This window comes from Mytilus trossulus, chromosome 14 (assembly GCF_036588685.1).
Source record: "Mytilus trossulus isolate FHL-02 chromosome 14, PNRI_Mtr1.1.1.hap1, whole genome shotgun sequence".
Classification (NCBI taxonomy): domain Eukaryota; kingdom Metazoa; phylum Mollusca; class Bivalvia; order Mytilida; family Mytilidae; genus Mytilus; species Mytilus trossulus.
This window is the reverse complement of record NC_086386.1, coordinates 10,209,063-10,229,834: the sequence shown is the minus strand read 5'-3', so window position 1 is coordinate 10,229,834 and position 20,772 is coordinate 10,209,063. Positions and strand designations below refer to the sequence as shown.

Here is a 20,772-nt window from a genome sequence, read left to right as displayed (position 1 = left end):
CTTACTTTGCTGAACATTATTGCTGTTTACAGTTTATCTCTATCTATAATAATATTCAAGATAATGACCGAAAACATCAAAATTTCCTTAAAATTACAATTTTAGGGGCAGCAACCCAACAACGGATTGTTCCATTCGTCTGAAAATTTCAGGGCAGATATATCTTGACCTTATAAACAATTTTACCCCATGTCAGATTTGCTCTAAATGCTTTGTTTTTTGAGTTATAAGCCAAAAACTGCATTTTACCCCTATGTTCTATTTTTAGCTGTGGCGGCCATCTTGTTTGGGTGACCGGGTCATGCCACAAATTTTTTGTACTAGATACCTGAATGATGATTGTGGCCAAGTTTGGTTTAATTTGGCCCAGTAGTTTCAGAGGAGAAGATTTTTCTAAAAGCTAATGACGCCGGTCGACGACGCCGGACGCCAGACAACGACGCCGGACGCCGGACGCCAAGTGATGGGAAACGCTCACTTGGCCCTTTGGGCCAGGTGAGCTAATAATACAAGACTAATAAGGCGATAGTCTGTTAGAAGGGGATGATAAATGGCTAACCCGTGTTCAGAGAAAGCCACATCTTTTTCACCTAAAATGCACCTTGTAGATTTCGAAAAAGAGCAGGCTAATGCCGCTACAAGGTAGCACTTTCACCCGCAGAGTGGAAAGGGATTAATGTAAGTTGCAATAACTTGTTTCTCAATCAACAATGAATAAATATAATTAAACTAACATTGTTGATGTTATGATTTTACTAGTAAGAAACTTTTCTACGAGTTCTCTATACATTTTTGAAATGTATGAAAAATCCCATCTTCTCTAGCCAATGATTACAGTTCAGTCCCCTTGTCTCCACCCTTGGCAGATTAAGCCAACATTTGTGATTACAATGCTGCCCCATATCAACTCCCAGAAGATAAAAGTAGCGCCCATTTAGACATTATCATTCTTAACCAATGGCAGCAATTTAGCTCTGTTAAGTGTAGAAGAGTAAAAATGTTTGTGTCTAGTGTTTACAAACTGAAAGCAAATGTTGACATCCTAAAATTTGCACAAAAGACCTACAAAACTTTAAAATTGTTACCAATTGGTTGAAATGTGTTGTCTGGTCACTTGTTGACTATTTTTCTTTATTTGAATTCCATGATATAGCTATTCTATAAATATGGTTCTACGTTTAACGGTTTTGGGGATAATGACTTGTTGCACAATCAGCATGTGGCAATTGTTTATTTTCTACATTGACACGTGATCATCCTAAAGGTGGCTTTAGACAGTCAGTTGCAACTGTGTCCAATAGAAATCAATACCTGGTGCCACCAAAATTCAATCTTAAAGTGGATAGAAAGGGACTGGATCGTAACACTTGGCAAGTAAACCTGGAGAAATCCCCTTTAACATCATTGTGCACAAGGTAATTTTAAAGTCAGCAGTTGTCCTATCTCAAATCAATACAGCTCTTTCATATTATATTTACAAATGAGAATTTGAGGTAGATGATAAAAATGGTGTTTTATACCTTCTGCAAGTCATTTACACATCTATGATTTAATATAAGCATTTCATCTGAATTACATCAGAGATCAGTTATCTGAAATCATCAGTGATGTCAAAGCAATGGATTCTTTAAAATGAACTGAAGTGATATAATAATACAGAAATGGATGCCTTTAAATGAACTTCTTTTAAAGTACAAATCTGGTCCAAAACTACACCATATATAGACAATGAAGTTGTGGTATGAGTGCCAATGAGACAACTATCCATCTTAGTCCCAATTTACAGAAGTAAACCATTAAAGGTCAAGGTGCAGTCTTCAACAAGAAGCCTTGGTTCACACCGAACAGCAAGCTATAAAGAGCCCCAAAAAAATAATAGTGTAAGACCATTCAAACGGGAAAAGCAACAGTCTATCTATATTACAAGAGGTTTTATTAACATTTGTTAGTGTCCTGGCATTTTTCAATATCACAAGAACCATAACTGATAAAACGGTGTAAGTGAAAATTTTCATTATCAAATTTGACCTCCATTTTGTCATCAGCAACAGTATATTAAAATTTTAAAAGCTTTGGTTTAACAGTTCATGAGTAAATGCACAAACATAACTGGAAACGCCATTTTTCAACCTTTCAAGAACCATTTACTTCTGAGAAAATGTGAAACTGGTGAATGTCAATATTAATCATAAACATCATAAACGTCATTATAAGATATTTAATTACCTCCACAACAAAGTTCTGGACAATTGTAAATAAATTGTCCTTTTGTTCACATATATTTCCAATCTTTTCAACCACTTTCTGTTTCAGTAAGCCTCTGTGTGCCATCTTTCCACAGGTTAATAAACTACTATACCTAAAATACAATCAAGAAAATTATTTAAAGACTGATTTCCAATCATGCTTGATGGAGGTATAAAGGAAAACACGATTCGATTGGGGTTGTTTTCTTGTTTTTTTCGAATTTTATAACCAACTATATTGTTATGAGATAAAAGGTATGGATGGGGATCATGTTATAAATGAAACAGCAACACTTCACCATTGTTTATACACTATAAAACTTATTGAGACATATAGCATGTATAGATTCTAACAACATTAACAGTGGATTAAAAGTTTTTTTCAATTGAAATAATTTAATTATTAAAATCTAAGTATGAGTCTTGGCAATGCAGTACATTAATGTTTTCTATCAAGGTGGTTAATCTTGAAAAAGTACTTTCTACAGGTCACATAATTTGTTTATCCAATCATTTGCTGATTTTTTTTCTAGATATTATAAACATTTTTGTCAATCAGGAAATGTGAAAATTGCATAAAAATAAGATTACCTCGAATTTTCAATTATAATGTGTATAAACCTAATGATCTAACACAGACTACTTACACATGTGTCCATCAAAACAGATTATACTTTATCCAAGCACCTCAGAATACTACTGACTCAAATTAATATTTAGATGAGTCAATAGGTACATCTCAACATGAAAACTAATTTGAGTTAAAAGTATTCTGAGCTTCTTAAACCGGCTTGAATTAAGGTATATACAAATGTATATGATAAAGTATTCTTTTACTTGTATTTATGAATATTACTTTTACTGCTTAGTCTGTTTTTGGTGGTTTCCATTGTGTTATTGTTATATGATTATTTTTGTATTCTTGTTTTTTATTTTTGCTTATATATATATGTCTCGTCTATAAGTGCCTTTTTGTGATTATTTGTTACATATGACATTGCTCTGTACTTATACATCATTTCATTGTGTTATTCTGCCATTGTAAATGTTTGTTTGCATATTTTGTTGTTTTTACAGTGATTAAGAAAATAACACAATGTTGACTGCTCATCTATATTTTACTTTTTTACCTATTATGTCTGTTCATTTTGTTCACACATACTTGTCAATATAATGGAATTTTAAGCCACTGTCATACACGTGAGAGGTTTATCTACCTATAAAACAAGGTTTAATCTACCATTTTTACTCAACCTAATGCCTGTATATACATACCATTTCAGGAATATGACAGTTCTTGTCCATTTGTTTGATGTGTTTGAGTTTTTGATTTTGCCATTTGATTATGGACTTTTCTTTTGAATTTTTCTACGAGTTGAGCATTTTTGTGATTTTACTTTTTAATCAGAATTGGAAAAAAGCAAATCTTCTATTTTGCTGGTGCCAGCAATATAGTAATTAATGCAACTGCCAATAATCTATTAATACACACAATAAAAATATGAAGAATTTTCACTCCTAAAAACCAGTGTATTGGTTATTAAATTACAAGCCTTAGGTTAAGGATTTACTTAGGTGAGGTTTTGGAATGTGTATCAGATTTACGAACTCCTTGGTTATTTTCCATATGATACAATGTAAGGGTTCAAACAAATGCAAAGCAACTGTCACTTGGTCTTGATTTCATAAGCCTTTCAGAGCTTATTTTTTCGTTAATTTTTTTTCTAAATAAGGCCGTTAGTTTTCTCATTTGAATTGTTTTACATTTTCTTAACAGGGCCTTTCATAGCTGACCTTGCGGTGTGGGTTTTGCTCATTGCTGAAGGCCGTATGGTTACCTATAGTTGTAATAATGTTTGTGTCATTTTGGTCTTTTGTGGATAGTTGTCCCATTGGCAATAATACCACATCTTCTTTTTTATATTATGTTTGTAATTATGTTCCTAATACCACTTGTACATAAAGCTTTAAGTCTTATATGTTATGTCTGGATGTAGAGTTGTCTCATTGGCAATCATACAACACCTTCTTATTTTTATAAGCTGAGTACTGTTACAAAGTTTAATTTTAACACTTTCATAAAATGCTAATATAAAAATATAACTGATTTGTGGGTTTCTTCTGTATAAATGATGAAATATGTATTTATTATTTAAAATATACTAAATTGTATTTAAAAATAAAATGTAACAATGTTACTATGGCCTATTTCATGTATTTTATACATATTTTAAATTTTTTGTCTTAAATAATATAAAAACATACAGGAAAAAATTTACTGTCAAATTATAGATAGACGAATGACACGGGTAATGTTCTTCTCATATAGGTTATGAAGGTTGGATACTAAACCCCTAACGGGAAGGATTATGCCTGATGTTCATATGATGAAATCATAATCTTTCAGTCAGTTTAATAGTCTGGAGCTGGCATGTCAGTTAACTGCTAGTAGTCTGTTGTTATTTATGTATTATTGTCATTTTGTTTATTTTCTTTGGTTACAACAGACTCGGACTTCTCTTGAACTAAATTTCAATGTGCGTATTGTTATGCGTTTACTTTTCTACATTGGCTAGATTTATAGGGGTTGAGATCTCACACACATATTTAACCCCGCCGCACTTTTGAGCCTGTCCCAAGTCAGGAGCCTCTGGCCTTTGTTAGTCTTGTATCATTTTAATATTAGTTTCTTGGGTACAAATTGGAAATTAGTATGGTGTTCATTATCACTGAACTAGTATATAATTGTTTAGGGGTCAGCTGAAGGACGCCTCCGTGTGCGGGAATTTCTCGCTACATTGAAGACCTGTTGGTGACTTTCAGCTGTTGTTTTTTTTTCTATGGTCGGGTTGTTGTCTCTCTGACACATTCCTCATTTCCATTGTCAATTTTTACCTTATTATTACTAAACAAACAACTTAAGGGGGCTCCTGGGTATAAATGATTTTTTTATTCTAATATAGGATTTCGCTATATTTTTTCATAAATAATCTTTATTATATTCTTAAAAGAAAAATGAAATAAAAAAATGGGGTCACCGTTCATTTAAGCTAAAATTTGCCTTTGGAAGAAGCATACATTTTTGTTAATGTCCTTTTTTTCTGTTGAACTAATCGGAGAAAAAGAGGAAATATCGAAATAAAAAAATAACCTAATATAAGAAATCACTTAAATTTTACAATTATTTAGTTTATGTACAGCTTATTTGAAAACAATAATAAAAAATATAGGTCACCGATGAGTTAAAAAAGATATTTCAAATTTAAGGCCAAAAAATGGCATTTTTGCACCAAAGGGAGATAATTTGGAGCTTTTTCAATTTTTAAAGTCATTTGGGGCCAAACCAAATAATTTTTTTGGGTTGTTTTTTGTACCATATCATTAAGTAACAACTAATAGTGTAATAAATAAAATTTGTAATGAAAAAAATAAAGGTTTAATTTTTTGCTAAAATATTTGTACCCATGAGCCACCTTAATCATTAACAAAAATAAAACGTTGACCCAATGAGAATACCTTGTTTTAAAAAGTTGGATAAATGGGAAGACACTGTAAAAAGCAGGGCCGTAACTACCTATGTGGCAAGGGAGGCAACTGCCTCCCCTGAATTTTCTACACAAATTTTGTTTTTTTGAGTAATAAAATGAAATATTGACAATGTGTTCATTTCGGTCATGTTGACTTATTTGTAGATCTTACTTCGCTGAACATTATTATCGGACACATTTTTACACTAGATACCCAAATGATGATTGTGGCCTAGTTCGGTTGAATTTGGCCAAGTCATTTCAGAGGAGAATATTTTTGTAAACGTTAATGATGCCGGACGAGGGACGACGGACGCAAAGTGATGGGGAAAAAAACAATCTGATTGATATAAGTTGTATGAAGCTTGTTTCCAGATCCTACATTTTGATATATTTCTTAATTTTATGAATAAAAAGGTTTAAACTACAAAATGCAACATTTTTTTTATTTTACATTTTTTTTATTTTTTGCATTTTTTGTACCATTACAATGATATGTTGGTACACAACATTTTGTTTTAATAAAGTGGAGACTACTAATCATATACTAAATGTCACATTTCAAGTGTTCAGATACATTCACTTTTATTTTAGTGGGTAATTAATACTCATCAATTGAGATTCTCCTGGCCTGTTTTGAACTGATTGAGGAAGTCTCAAAGCAGAATGAAAACTGCCGTTTCTCACCCCAGTCTCGTGTATCCCCATTGTTTATCGCGAAAATTGCAAGTTGACCTTCAGATTAAAGCAATGCATGTTGATGTGTGAATCATCTTCAGAAAACATAATTATGTTTAAATTAAACAAATACCGATTTTAAATTAGTACACGAATTTTGAGAGTGATTAAACTATAAAAACAAAATGATTGAGAGTTTGGTAGTCTGGCCAATGACATAGGAAATCGATGGCTTGAAGCCGTCTTTCCCCAAAAACAAATGTTGTCGAAGTGTAACAATTGACAAGTGAATTGTAGAAATAAACACAAGCTAATCATTTCAATTATTTTATAACAACAAACAATATTTTTATAACAACACACAATCATAAATTCATAAACAGTTTCTCCTGCAACTGTTATATACAACTAAAACAAGATAACTTTTACTAAAAGAAATAAATTTAGACATGTCTGAGTTCTGATTCAAGAACTCTAAATGAAAGGAAAAAACATGAAATAGAAACTAGATGTGTCAAAGCGACACGAATGGCCCTGTCTTAAAAAAATGAAAAATCTGCAATTTCAATAACACATGTGGACACAAACATGATGGTGGTATAACATATCAAAAATCAGCTAAAATCCATTAAGAAAAAAGGTCCATATAACTGTGATTTTTAACAATTTTCAAAGTTTTGGCAAAAATTAGCGTAGTGGAACAAAACTTAAACTTGATCTGTAACTAATCATGGTTAGCTCTGACAAATAAGCCCAATTTTTGAAAGCATTTAGAAAAAGGTTTGTATAACTGAGATTTTCAACCCCGAAATTACAGCAAACATAAGCCGAGGGGAACGAAACTTAAACGTGTTCTGTTCCTCATCATGAGTAACACACATACCAAAAATCAGCCCAATATCTGAAAATAATTAGCACAAAAGGCTGTATAACTGTGATTTTCAACAATTCTGATAAATTCATCATGTTTAATTCACATACCAAAATCAACCCAATATCTGAAGGCGTTTAGAAAAAAGCTCTGTATAATGGTTTGTTGCGGAATGACGGAATGACGGAATTTCGGAATTATCGAATTAAGGAATTACCGACATGGGTAAAACTATGCCCAACCAACGATTGTAGAGGGGCATTATGTTGCAGGGCCAAAACTCAAAATTATCGATAAAACCGTTTTGATACATCAATTGGAACCAACCATGGGGATGATACATTTCTTAGGTTTTGGTGTTGAGTTTTTTAGGATCATCCTCAAGACTATGCATTGATCTAAATCAAAGCAAGATCATAGCTAGTGATTTTTAACAAGGGATACTTTAATGTTAATAATGACAATTCGGTCTATATGAAGAAACATCGAGACTTAACTTCTTAATCAACAGAAAGTAGAAAGCTTGAAAATACAGTTATGTATAAACCCCCAAAAAACTTTTAATCAAATATATGATTAGAACATTGACTATCTGGTTGAACAAGATATACTGGATTTATTTTATCAAAATATTGATATATTTTTAAATCACATATCTGGTTGAAATGGAAAAAAACTTCGGTCATTAAGTGGTTCTGCTTTCACTATCAAAAGGTAACTAGAATAAAAAATTAAAAGTTCATGGATGCCCCACTCGCACTATCATTTTCTATGTTCAGTTGACCATTAAATTGGGGTTCAATCTCTAATTTGGCATTAAAATCATAAAATCATATTATAGGGAACGTGTGTACTGCGTTTCGAGTTGATTGGACTTCAACTTCATCCAAAACTTACTTGACCAAAAACTTTAATCGTAAGGGGGACTGAAGGACAAACGAAGGAAAGAACAAACACACAGACCAGAAAATATAATGCCCCTCTACTATTGTAGGGACGAATGAATGAACAGACGGATGGACGAATGGACGCACAATCTAGAAAACATAATGCCCCTCTACTATGGTAGGTTGGGCATATATTATGAATACTAATATACAAATATTAAGACTTAAACTATAAACTAAAGGACATCCTACTACTCAATGGGAACGAACAGTGGACAAAAAAGACTAAAATAAATGATTTGTTTTAAAAAAAAATGACAGAGAAATAATGAAAACAACAAACAAAGGTGATCATTTTATCTTATTATAAAAATAAACCTTATGCATGATCAGTTCCTCTTGGAACTGTTATGTACCACTAAATTAGGATAAGGAATTCTAAAAATGAATTCTGAAATGCTTAAATCTTCTATTTGGTCTTATTTGAAACCATCATCTTTAAGTCACAAAAAAATACAAAGGTGATTATTTTATTACAGTAATTACAGAAAATACCCTGTACATATAAACAGTTTCTCCTGGAACTGTTACATTACACTTAATTGTGATAAAATTCCCTTTTATTAACTCAAAAACAAAATCATGCATGTGATCTTATGTAGTAACCATTAGTGTGAAAGGTCAGAGACAATGTATTAAAACAAATAATTGTATTAAACTCCCTCTCCCGTTCTAATATTGTTATGAATGAATAAAGATAACTCAGACAAAACAGTAGAGAGTAGAAAACATGAAAATATGAAAAAGATATAAGAACAGTTTATCTCTATCTATAATAATATTCAAGATAATAACAAAGAACAGCAAAATTTCATTAAAATTTCCAAATCAAGGGCAGCAACCTTTTTTTTTTTTTTTTTCCTTCTGAAAGATTTGCTTTAAATGCTTTGGTTTTTGAGTTATAAGCCAAAGTATTAGTTTGAGCTATAATATACCTCAATGGCATGTCTGGGCGGCCATCTTGGTTAGTTGACAGAGTCACCGAACACAATTTTGAAACTTGATATCCCAATGATGATTGCGGCCAAATTTGACTCAATTTGGCCTAGTAGTGTAAGAGGAGACGATTTTTGTATAAGATAATTAAGATTTACGAAAAATGGTTAAAAATTGACTATAAGGGCAATAACTCCTAATGGGGTCAACTGACCATTTTGGACCTGTTGACTTATTTGTAAATCTTACTTTGCTGAACAGTTTTGCTGTTTACAGTTTATCTTTAACTATAATAATATTCAAGATAATAACCGAAAATAGCAAAAAATTCCTTAAAATTACCAATTCCGGGGCAGTAACCAAACAACGGGTTGTCCGATTCATCTGAAAATTTCAGGGCAGATAGATCTTGAGCTGATGAACAATTTTACCCCCCATGTCAGATTTGCTTTAAATGCTTTGGTTTTTGAGTTCTAATCCAAAAACTGCATTTTACCCCTATGTTCTATTTTAGCCATGGCGGCCATCTTGGTTGGTTGGACGGGTCACCGGACACAATTTTAAAACAAGATACTCTAATAATGATTTTGGCCATGTTTGATTAAATTTGGCCCAGTAGTTTCAGGGGAGAAGAGTTTTGTAAAAGTTAACGACGACAGACGACAGACGACAGACGACGACGGACGCCGGACGCAAAGTGATGAGTAAAGCTCACTTGGCCCTTTGGGCCATATGGTTCGATTTTTTTAAGAACCATATGACTAATTTCACTTTTTATAAAGACAAATAGATGGAAAATGTATTACAAATTTATTTATAGCTTCAGAATTCGATAATTCGTTTGACATTGAAAATTCTAAAGAAATATTTGAAGACACTAGCTATCTAAGAAGACAAGACAAAATACACTTTCAATTTTTCATTCAAATCCAGCAGTTCTAGTATGGAAGATCAAATTCAAAGGAGCTAAAATATTTTTCCTTTCCTTCCATATGTGAATTAGAAAAATAAATCTGACATGCCAATAATACCTCATTAGAAAGTATAAATTAAATATTTTTACTTTCAACACTGCAAGATGATGAAGTCAAAAGAGAACAAGACTAACTGAATCAAACAGTTAACGATGAATTATACAAAACTTGAATAGGAAAAGCATAAGAACTTATTTGACATATGATATTTAAAAGACCCCAAAGTAGTTTAAAAAGTAATAAGACAGTCCACTCTACGAAAACAAAATGTTATCAAAAGTACCAGGATTATAATTTAGTACAAATTTATACATATGTTTCGTGTTTGACATTGACAAAAAAAGTAGATGCCCAATTGTATCACCTGTTTAGAGTCTTGTAAGTTTCTTTGATTTCAGCTGTTGGGTTGCATCAAGAATTTGATTGCCTGAGATATGCAAGAAGTATTACAAGAGAAATGGAGACGAGGCAAGATGATAAATGGAGATTCAAGGTGATGACTATTACATATTCTGATTAAGCAGTAAATGTTCAAAGAAGGTGATGCATAAGAATTTAAATTAATTTTAGCAACTGATTGTGATCTATTCAAAGTTTCAGCACAAATCTCAACCATGCTTACACATTATCAAGTGTCGAACTTCAAACCAGCCACTCACACCAAGAATATGTTTGGCTAAAACATGCTTGTAAGCTATAAACCGTATCCTTACCTTGGACTGTGGTGTAACAGCAAAATACAAACTGTAAAAAAAATTTAGTTGTCAGTAACAACATTTTATAATCTTAAAAGCTTTAGTTGAACGTATAATGAGTAAATGCACGGACAACATTTGAATGCCGCCCGCCCGACTGCCTGACTGCCCGGCCGCCTGACCGCCCGCCGTACATCCCCTAATCAATAACCGACATTTTTGTCAAAAAAATCCGGTTAATAAAAACTTATACATCACTTGTTTAAGTCCTTTCTGTAAATCTCTAACCATACAAATATATCACTTGTTTAACTCCTTACTGTAAACCTCTAACCATACAAATATATCACTTGTTTAACTCCTTACTGTAAACCTCTAACCATACAAATGTATCACTTATTTAACTCGTTACTGTAAACCTCTAACCACACAAATATATCATTTGTTTAAGTCCTTACTGTAAACCTCTAACCATACAAATAAATCAATTGTTTAACTCCTAACTGTAAACCTCTTACCATCGAATATATCACTTGTTTAACTCGTTACTGTAAACCTCTAACCACACAAATATATCACTTGTTTAACTCCTTACTGTAAACCTCTCACCATACAAATATATCACTTGTTTAACTCCTAACTGTAAACATCTTACCATACAAATATATCACTTGTTTAACTCCTAACTGTAAACCTCTAACCACACAAATATATCACTTGTTTAACTCCTTACTGTAAACCTCTAACCATACAAGATATTTTGTAAAAGAAGACAGACCAGGTCCTTGTAATATACATAATGGATAAAATGAGGAAGTTTGCGAATAATAAAGGTCAATGCAAGCAAGGGGAATTTTCTAGTAATTCATTTTTGCCCTTTAGTGGCAAGTTTAGCAACACAGAAGCAATATCTACCTTAACTCCTGGATATGTTAAACAATTGTTATATTTACATAAGCCATTATCGTGTGTTATTTAAATGCTTTTAAATAAAATCTAGAAAACAGAAATGTACTATACTCATACATGCTCATATTGTAAAAACTTTGTAAAAAAGGATTATATTTTAACAATAGAAAAATAACATCAGCCAAAATTTTCTAATAACTCAATAAATTATACAGCAGCAATTGTTCATACCAAAGCATTTAAAAAAAATTACAATTTAAATTAACAAGAATAGTAATATATAGTGATAGAACATGTTTGCAATACAGCTTTTACAAAACTTAAACTTTAAAAGGGTAAATCAAGTTAACATTATCTCTATTGCTTCCAATCAATAGAATACAAAATAACATAAATTATGAAAATTATTTGATTCAAAGACAATTTGATCAAAAACTTGTCAGTCATGTAATACCACCAACTCATCCTTAGTAACAAAAGTTTTGTTTTTCTTTATATGATTCAGTACAATAATTTTGACATTACTCAATACTGTTGTATCTCTCAATAGCTTCATAAACTCAAGTCTGGGCTGATATTACTCCAAAACTTCCATACATTCGTATTTGTAAAATATCCTTTCTTCTTACTCAATAGACTAGCGTGCCATCTGTTGATGACTTCATTTGTTATACTTTTGATACTGTTGGTAATAGTTAACTATAAAACTGTGGTATTTTCAACTTTTCCAAATCTTCTGAAGCTGGAAAGTATACAAACAAAAGTTCAATTTACTGGAACAACATAGAAATCAACCAAGCTATAAAATTTGACTAATTTCCAAGGCAAATTAAACATAATTTCATTGCGCAATAATTGTGCCTACACCAGCATTCATATCCATATGATTGATAAGATGCAATAACTACATCAGAATATTGTATGTTTACTGAACTTCTCTATTCGTCAAGTCTTGGTAGTTTTGCATCATAGGTAATAATTTCGTGTATAATGCATTTATTTGTTATCAAGAAGCTGGTTTTACAAATAGTATTAACTTAAGTCTAACTGGTCCGAGTACACAGTTATCATCCCTTTTCGTTGTCCACGAATATAGTCCAAAGTGTGGACAGTGTGTTACTTGCCAATCCTTTTAATACCCCTTCCAAATTCATTTGTTCATGTTTTATGCCTCATATAGCAAGTAGGGGGATAAAATTACACTGTGAGAAATGTTTTAATTTAAAAGTAAAGTAGTGATTTGGTCCAGCTGAAAAAAGGTTAAAAATAAGAATTTCGGAAGCTGTCAACAGATTTTAAAACAGCCTGAACATAAAATTGTCCATATTTTGAGTTAGAGACGATGAAGTTTTCTATACTTTTGATATAATTTGACAAAAGAGATGATTTCAGCTTTCCAATTGTGAACTTTCCATTCCTAAGTAGCAACATTCCAGCAGCACCTACATACGGAGTATATATCTCCCAATTGATACAATATTCCTGTGCTTGCATTTCCTATCATGATTTTCTTGATAGAGGGTTGCTGCTCACAAGAAAGCTATTAAACCAGGAGTTCCAAATGGTGAAGTTGAAATTATCCCTTTGTAAATTTTACGGACGCCATCACGAGTTGGTTGACCGTTATGGAATAACCGTTTCAGAAATGATATTGGATATGTTCCTTATGTCGTAACTACAATCCCCTTCCCATTCATGAATGTGACCTACCGAATTAGACTATTTACCAGATTTGTTATCACATAAGCAAAACGAAGTGTGCCACATGTGAAGCACGATCTGCTTACCCTTCTGGAGCACCTGAGATCACCCCTAGCTTTTGGGTTCGTGTTGTTTATTCTTTAGTTTTCTATGTTGTGTCATGTGTAATATTGTTTGTCTTTTTGTCTTTTTCTTTTTTAGCCATGGCGTTGTTAGTTTGTTTTAGATTTATGAGCTTGACTGTCCCTTTGGTATCTTTTGTCCCTTTTTTGTCCCAAAAGAAGTACATAACAATGTAAAAATATTATTGAGAAAGAGCAGGTGGGATTTTTTTTATTTCCATTTATTGTCTTAAAGAAATGCACAATGAAATAAATGTGTACTTGAACCAACTCTGGTGAACATCTAAAACAAATTCATCTTGTACTTAAGATTTATTCATCACTGAGTTTTATCTGGCGAGATTATTAACAAACATGTGTTATTGCTTTACTCATAACTTGGGTCATCCATTATGCATAAATCTTGTTCATGTGTTCTTTCTTTGATGTATTTGTTTACAATAAACTTCAAATATTTCAAGAAGGTTGATTTTCCAGAACAAGGCATTATCTTGTTGTGATAAAAAATACACAGATTCTTAGATTAATAAACTTCAAAAGTCATAATTCTATACATTATTCAGTCAGAAAAAGGTTAATTTTAATCTAATATACCTATGTTTTCAGTAAATGAACCCCCTACATAAATGGACAAAATGTTTCAGTTTAAGATAGGAGGAGTTTATTGCCTCATTTGTACAGCTATCCTGATCTGATTTATTTGAAGCATCAGTTGAAAGATTATCTTTGTTAAATGTAGGTACACCTAAAATATAAATAATGACACACCAAAAGAGTAAATATAAAAAATGAAAATACTCTTCTTTTTAGAATAATAACAGTTCCCTATGGTTCTCATGTATGTGCACATAATACACATATAAACTGAAAAAATGGGTATATTATCAGAGCAGTTCATTCAAGAATTTATGTCATTAAGGAGTGTTAATGTGCAGGCTTTTTTAAAAACATTTTGATTAGGTAACTGGGTATTGATTCAACTAGTATGATTGACAACTATCATTATCACTAAACAATCAGAGACAAGGTGGACTTTTAATTACAATGCCCCACCTCCTAAACTGCCTATCAAATTGACCACATTACCTATCAACCTCAGTCTAACATATTTTTACAGACCACTTAATATACATATAATTCTTAATACACAAGTATTTGACCTCATAATTGAATACACTAATGTGTATAATATTAAATAAATAGATGTTTGATATTTATAAGGATGATAGATTTATGCATTGCCAATTAATTTTGATCTACATTACATAGAGTGATTCTGTAAATTATATCTAAAAGATAAATGATTAATGGATTACCGAGATTTTAAAAAAATGAAATATGAATATAAATATTATTAAATAAAAGGTATTCAAGTTAGGCCTATAATTTACTTGAAAAATTTCCAATTATCATCTCTAATTAATCAACAACTAAATTAGTACACTTTTTTTTCAGGAATTGGCTTGAAACAAACCATTGTTTATTAGTTTATTTCCCATCAATCATGTCTGTTTTAGTCAGTTAAATTTTTATTAGAAGTGAATATATATTTTTGGTATCAAGAAAGAATCAACATTTCAATAAGATAAGTTTTTTAATTGGTTTACGTTGAAATAGTACATTTTCAATGCCCTGTGTTGAAAAATACTTTAAAAATTGATCAAAAGGCACTCTAAAACTGTTAACCTTCAATGCCATATAACCTTTGTTTAAACTTACAAAATGCCCCAAAACAACATTGTTCAATATTTGTTGTAGACACTTTAAAGTTTTAAGCTGTTGGTCAAAATTTATGTCTTAAAAGGATAGTTGGTAACATTTAATAGAATTTTTTTTGCATTTTTTTGTTTTTTTGAAACATCTTCAGAAAGGCAACATAATTTCGATCAGATATAAATTGCAGTTTAAATAAAATTGTGCAAATTAAGAGACCAATATTATTTAATTTGAGCTCATTTTATCATCATACTGGAAAAGCAAGTTTCCTGCTAAAAATCTGTTGTAAATGCAATTTTCAGCAATAGTGCTTTATAAATGTTAATTTTTCCCCACGATACCTTAATATGAAATAATTCAAACTACTCTTCTAATCTTTCCATGAGTGATTTCCATCACTTTGATTGACAGTAGGGTTTCCAGGGCGTTTATAAAAGATTTTCATATATCGAATTTTAATTCTTCAATTATTGTTTATGTCCGTGGCGAAAGGGAGAAGGCATCAAGTTTAATCCTTGTTAATCTGTACCTCTACACATTCCGAAATTCTCAAAATTTAGATTGCTTCAAACAAATGTTATGAAACTTATACACGGTTATCAATTACCACCAAAAAACTGTTAAATGTTTACCCATTTAGAGTTATACCTCTTTAAAAATGGTAAAATCATTGCTGGATTTTTTGGCCTCAACCAAATGTTACGAATTCTATACATAATGTTTATAACTAAAAAACATAGATCAAGTTAGAATTTTGGTTATGACACTTTTAGTTAAGGGCATGTGTTACAGTTACAGGGGAAGTTATGACCTTGCTAAACAATCAAACTGATTTAACCTGACAACGACTTCATGGAACCATCTTTTTTTATAAAATGACATTTGGTTTGATTTCGAATGAAGATTATTTGTATCAATTTTCATGAAAAGGTAAGGACCGATTTTGGCCTCAAATTTCAGGTTCATCTGACGAAAGATTTTGACCATTTTTTTTACACTAAAGTGTCTATTTCATTTGAATCAATTAGTTTATGTGAAAGATTTTAACTAATTTTGTCATTAAAAACGACCCGATTCAAGCTCAAATATGAAAAATCTACCAAATATGCCGAAAAAATGTCACTTTTCAGATGGTTTTCGTCAAAAATGAAAGTAGCCGCATCCGTGTTCATCCTCAATCTTTATATATGTTATGTATTATCATAAAATACAACTAAAATTTTAATATTAAGGATGAACACGAATGCGGCCACTTTCGTTCCACACGAAAACCGTCTTAAATTTAACTAAAATGCTAGAATTGTGAAGATTTCAGTAATTTAGCATGACTTAATGGTGCTAGTACCTGATATATGTGCATTGTATTGTAAAAAACAGCCCATATTTATGTAGCAGAAGCATTCTACTGTACAATAAATAACTTAAAGTTTACATTTTAACAACTTTTTAAAACTACTATATTTTGGGGCCAAAAAGGGATCTTACTGAACTACTCCTTTGATAAATATACAGTAAAAAATGTCTTTTTTTTCATACATTGATGAACAATTGATAGGTCATTCACATTAAACAGAAATTACAAATGATTGAACGAAGTGTTTATCTTTTAAAACAAAACACATACCCGTAACCAGGGGGTTCAGACCCCCCCCCCCCAATGAAACCAAATAAGTCAACGTTATGTTCAAACTGTGACTGTTAAAGTCAAGTTCATGAGTCCAAATAACTTCCACTTGGAAATTCCCGGGCCTGAAACGTTTATGTATTTCTGTCAAAAGAAAAAATATGTTCACAAATTTGATTTTTTTAACAAATATCTGAAATTTCAACTTTATCTTACTCAAAAAGTATTTTTTTAATAAATATTTGATTTAATCAAGTTAAAAAAAGCCTATATGCAAATGTTCATCAAAATTTCATCATTGGATCAAAACTACATCGTATGCCCTTCAGCCTCTTTACAAAGAAAAACTTTTGAAAATTTCGAATATATGTTCTCTATCTTAAAATAAAAAAGATGTGGTATGATTGCCAATGAGACAACTCTCCACAAGAGACCAAAATGACACAGAAAGTAACAACTACAGGTCACCGTACGGCTTTCAACCATGAGCAAAGCCCATACTGCATAGTCAGCTATAAAAGGCCACACAATGACAATAAAAAATAATTCAAACGAGAAAACTAATGGTCTACTTTATGTAAAAAAAAGGGAACAAAAACCAAATATTCAACATATTAACAAATGACAACCACTAAATTACAGGCTCCTGACTTGGGACAGGCATATACAGAGAATGTGGCGGGGTTAAACATGTTAGTGGGATCCAAACCCACCCTAACCAGGGACAGTGGTGTAAGGTCGACTCAATCTAATGTTATTAAACTTATACGCATTGTGACAATGCTTATTATCACAAAACTCAAAATATCAGAAGAGTCAATTTTAACCGTTCTTGATTTATTTCCCTTAAATATATGCCAACTGGGGCATCCTATGGACACATTCCCAATTTATTTATTTTTTAACAACATAATAATATTCTGAGTAGTGGTAAAATTCAGATTGCCAGATGGAAAGGGGTAACACTATAGAACCTAAAAATGAGTTGAAGTATTTTATGTATTCAGATTGACACCAGAATACAATAGATAGGGGCAACTACTGCAGAAATTCATTCAACTTCAACAGAAATACTGAGTACAATGAACATCAATAATGCTGAGTTAAAGTCTGAAATAATGGCTAAACTAGAGGTATGTACAATTAAAAACAGCAATCATTACAGATAAAGTTATTGTAAACAATATGTATCAGTGCAGGTAAGTGATATCATAGTATTTCCGTCAATGAGAACTTTACAAGTTAAATATTATTCTAAAAATACCCTTTTGGAGAGGGTTGGATGCTCACAAAAAATATGTTTTACACCTCCACATTCTGTATGTGCCTATCCCAAGTCAGGAGCATGTAATTCACAAGTTGTCATATCAAATTGTTTTTGGTATATTGTTTTGTAGATTTATTAGTCTGATGCTGTTAGTTTGTTATTTTATTATTTTAAATTTGTCCATTCATAATTTCATAGACCATGTAGACTTTGCAGCATGCAATATGTGTTTTGTTCAATATTGAAGGCCAGTTGATGACATATCGCAGCCAATTTCTCAAGTGCATGTAAAAAATCAATACAAAAACAATGTACTGTAGTTGCCAATCAGACAACTTTTCTAGCAAAGAACAAATGATAAAAAGTCGATTTTTTAGGGCTTGTTTTAAGCTGATTTATAACTAGAATTAGAATCATCAGTTTTAATTACAGGGTCTTTTAATTTTTTCTTGGGTTTTGGCATATGAAGATCTTTCATTTTTTTTATTATTTTTGCTGATTACAGTTTTGATCTACATGTACCTTTACACTTTTTAAAATGATAATGAAGCGCACAAAAATTATTCAACCAGCAACAGATCTCTTATGTTGACCTCAGAAATTAATGCAATCTAAATTGTTCAATTTTGTTTAATTCAAATTTTTATACAATGTACATTTTCATTTGTATGAACTCCAATATAAAAATAGAAAGGATAATTGTAAACACATGGTATCAGATAAACTTGCTTATAAGTTATAACCTATAATGGTTAACTTTTTAAATTGTTATTTGGATGGAGAGTTGTCTCATTGGCACTCACACCACATCTTCCTATATCTATTATGTTAGAATATTATTCCGATTGTCATAAAAATAAATCATCATTAGGTATGAAAACTAGAAACAATAAAGATAGATGTATGGAAATGACTTTGTTTTCATTTAACTCTTCGGGCAGGTTGTTGTATCTTTGACACATACATCATTTCCATTATCTATTTTATTAACTATATTAATATGTTTATCTTACTGGATAGTGAATACTTATCCATTGAACATCCATCAATCAAAACAACTTGATATGTTACAACATTATTACTAATTCAATAATAAATATACTAGATTGGTACATCTATGAAGATTTTGTAAATTAGAGAATTTTTAAAGTGACATTAAAATGTTATCTTACTGAAAGACACATGCAGAAAAGCTTATCCAACATTGAACATCCATCAATGAAATATTAATGTTACTAATTCAATAAGAATATACAAAAGCTTTTAGAACAACTTTGCTTCTAAAAATACCAAACACATTTGTAAAATAATCTGAACAACTTTACATTTTTGTTCATTTCCTTTTTTTACAGGAAGTGTTACTACAGTTGATAAAAAAACAAAGCGATAAACGAGGTATGTTGAACATAGTTACACAAATAATTTGTCAGCTATTTTCTTTTTAAACATTCAAAAATCTCTAGTTACAAAATTTTAATAATAATCCACTTATTACAATAACGTTATAACTAATCACTGAATAATGAAACTGATATTGTAATGTTTCAGTTGACCAACCAAATAAACCCTACAAACTAGGACAGTCTATCTTTACTCTACATCATTAGACAGAACTGACATCAGTAGTTGATGGTTACTGGATTACAGGAGTAGCATATATAGTGTTGATGGATGATGGTAGACTGGTGGTGTGTATACCTCACCAGTACAGTCTAGTGATCTGTCATACAGATGAATCACAGGTAGACAGTATACCTGTACAGGGTGAACCACACTGTGTTACAGCAGTAAACAACTCTACAGTAGCTGTTACACTGTATGATAGTAACAGTATAGAGATGTATGACATACACAATAAACTCAAACTGAAATCAATATCAGTACCTGGAATGAATTTGTATAGGAGTGGCATAACACATATAAACAACAAGTTAGTTGTATGTGGTGACAACAGACAACTACTGATCATAGATCATCAGACAGGATAGATAGTACAGACAATACAGACTGTGATCCTGGCAGGTTACATGGTTCTGGTGACAGAATATTCTACTGTGATAGATACAACACCAACGAGCTGTACTTGTACAGTTATACTGATAACAGACTTCACACCCTTACATTACCGTCACCTCCCTGGAGTATGACTACACTACAAGATGGCAGTCTATATGTGAGTTGTTGGGATAGATCAGTACAACATGTGTCATCTGATGGTATAAAACTGTGAAGACTAAAGGACTAAAATCATTAGACAATAAAGGTAGTTTGTATTACAATTGCATACAGGGAAAACTAGTTACCTGTTATAATACTTCTTACATGTCTAACGTAAACATTTTTCATGAGACGTAGAATCAGTTTGAAGTAAATCAAGTGTTTCTTGTTATAATTAACATAAATACCATCAATATTTTATAGAAAATGAGGAAATGTGGGACATATTCTATAAGAATAAGACAGAAACCGAAGAAAACAAGAAACCAAAAGCTAATTTAAATTGAATCCTGTATTATCTTATACTTTGACATTTTGATAACACTAGTTACTGGATGATTC

At 31.4% G+C, this 20,772-nt stretch overlaps 1 protein-coding gene across 1 annotated transcript in view; it reads right to left on the bottom strand.

Moving 5' to 3' along the window:
- The window catches only part of LOC134697462 (uncharacterized), a 105,970-nt gene that overhangs the window by 28,893 nt on the left and 56,305 nt on the right, over window positions 1-20,772 (bottom strand). Inside the window, exon 2 of the mRNA XM_063559743.1 lies at window positions 2,227-2,359. Coding sequence (XP_063415813.1) covers window positions 2,227-2,331 — 105 coding nt within the window. The 5' untranslated portion in view covers window positions 2,332-2,359. The remainder of the gene's footprint in view (window positions 1-2,226; window positions 2,360-20,772) is intronic.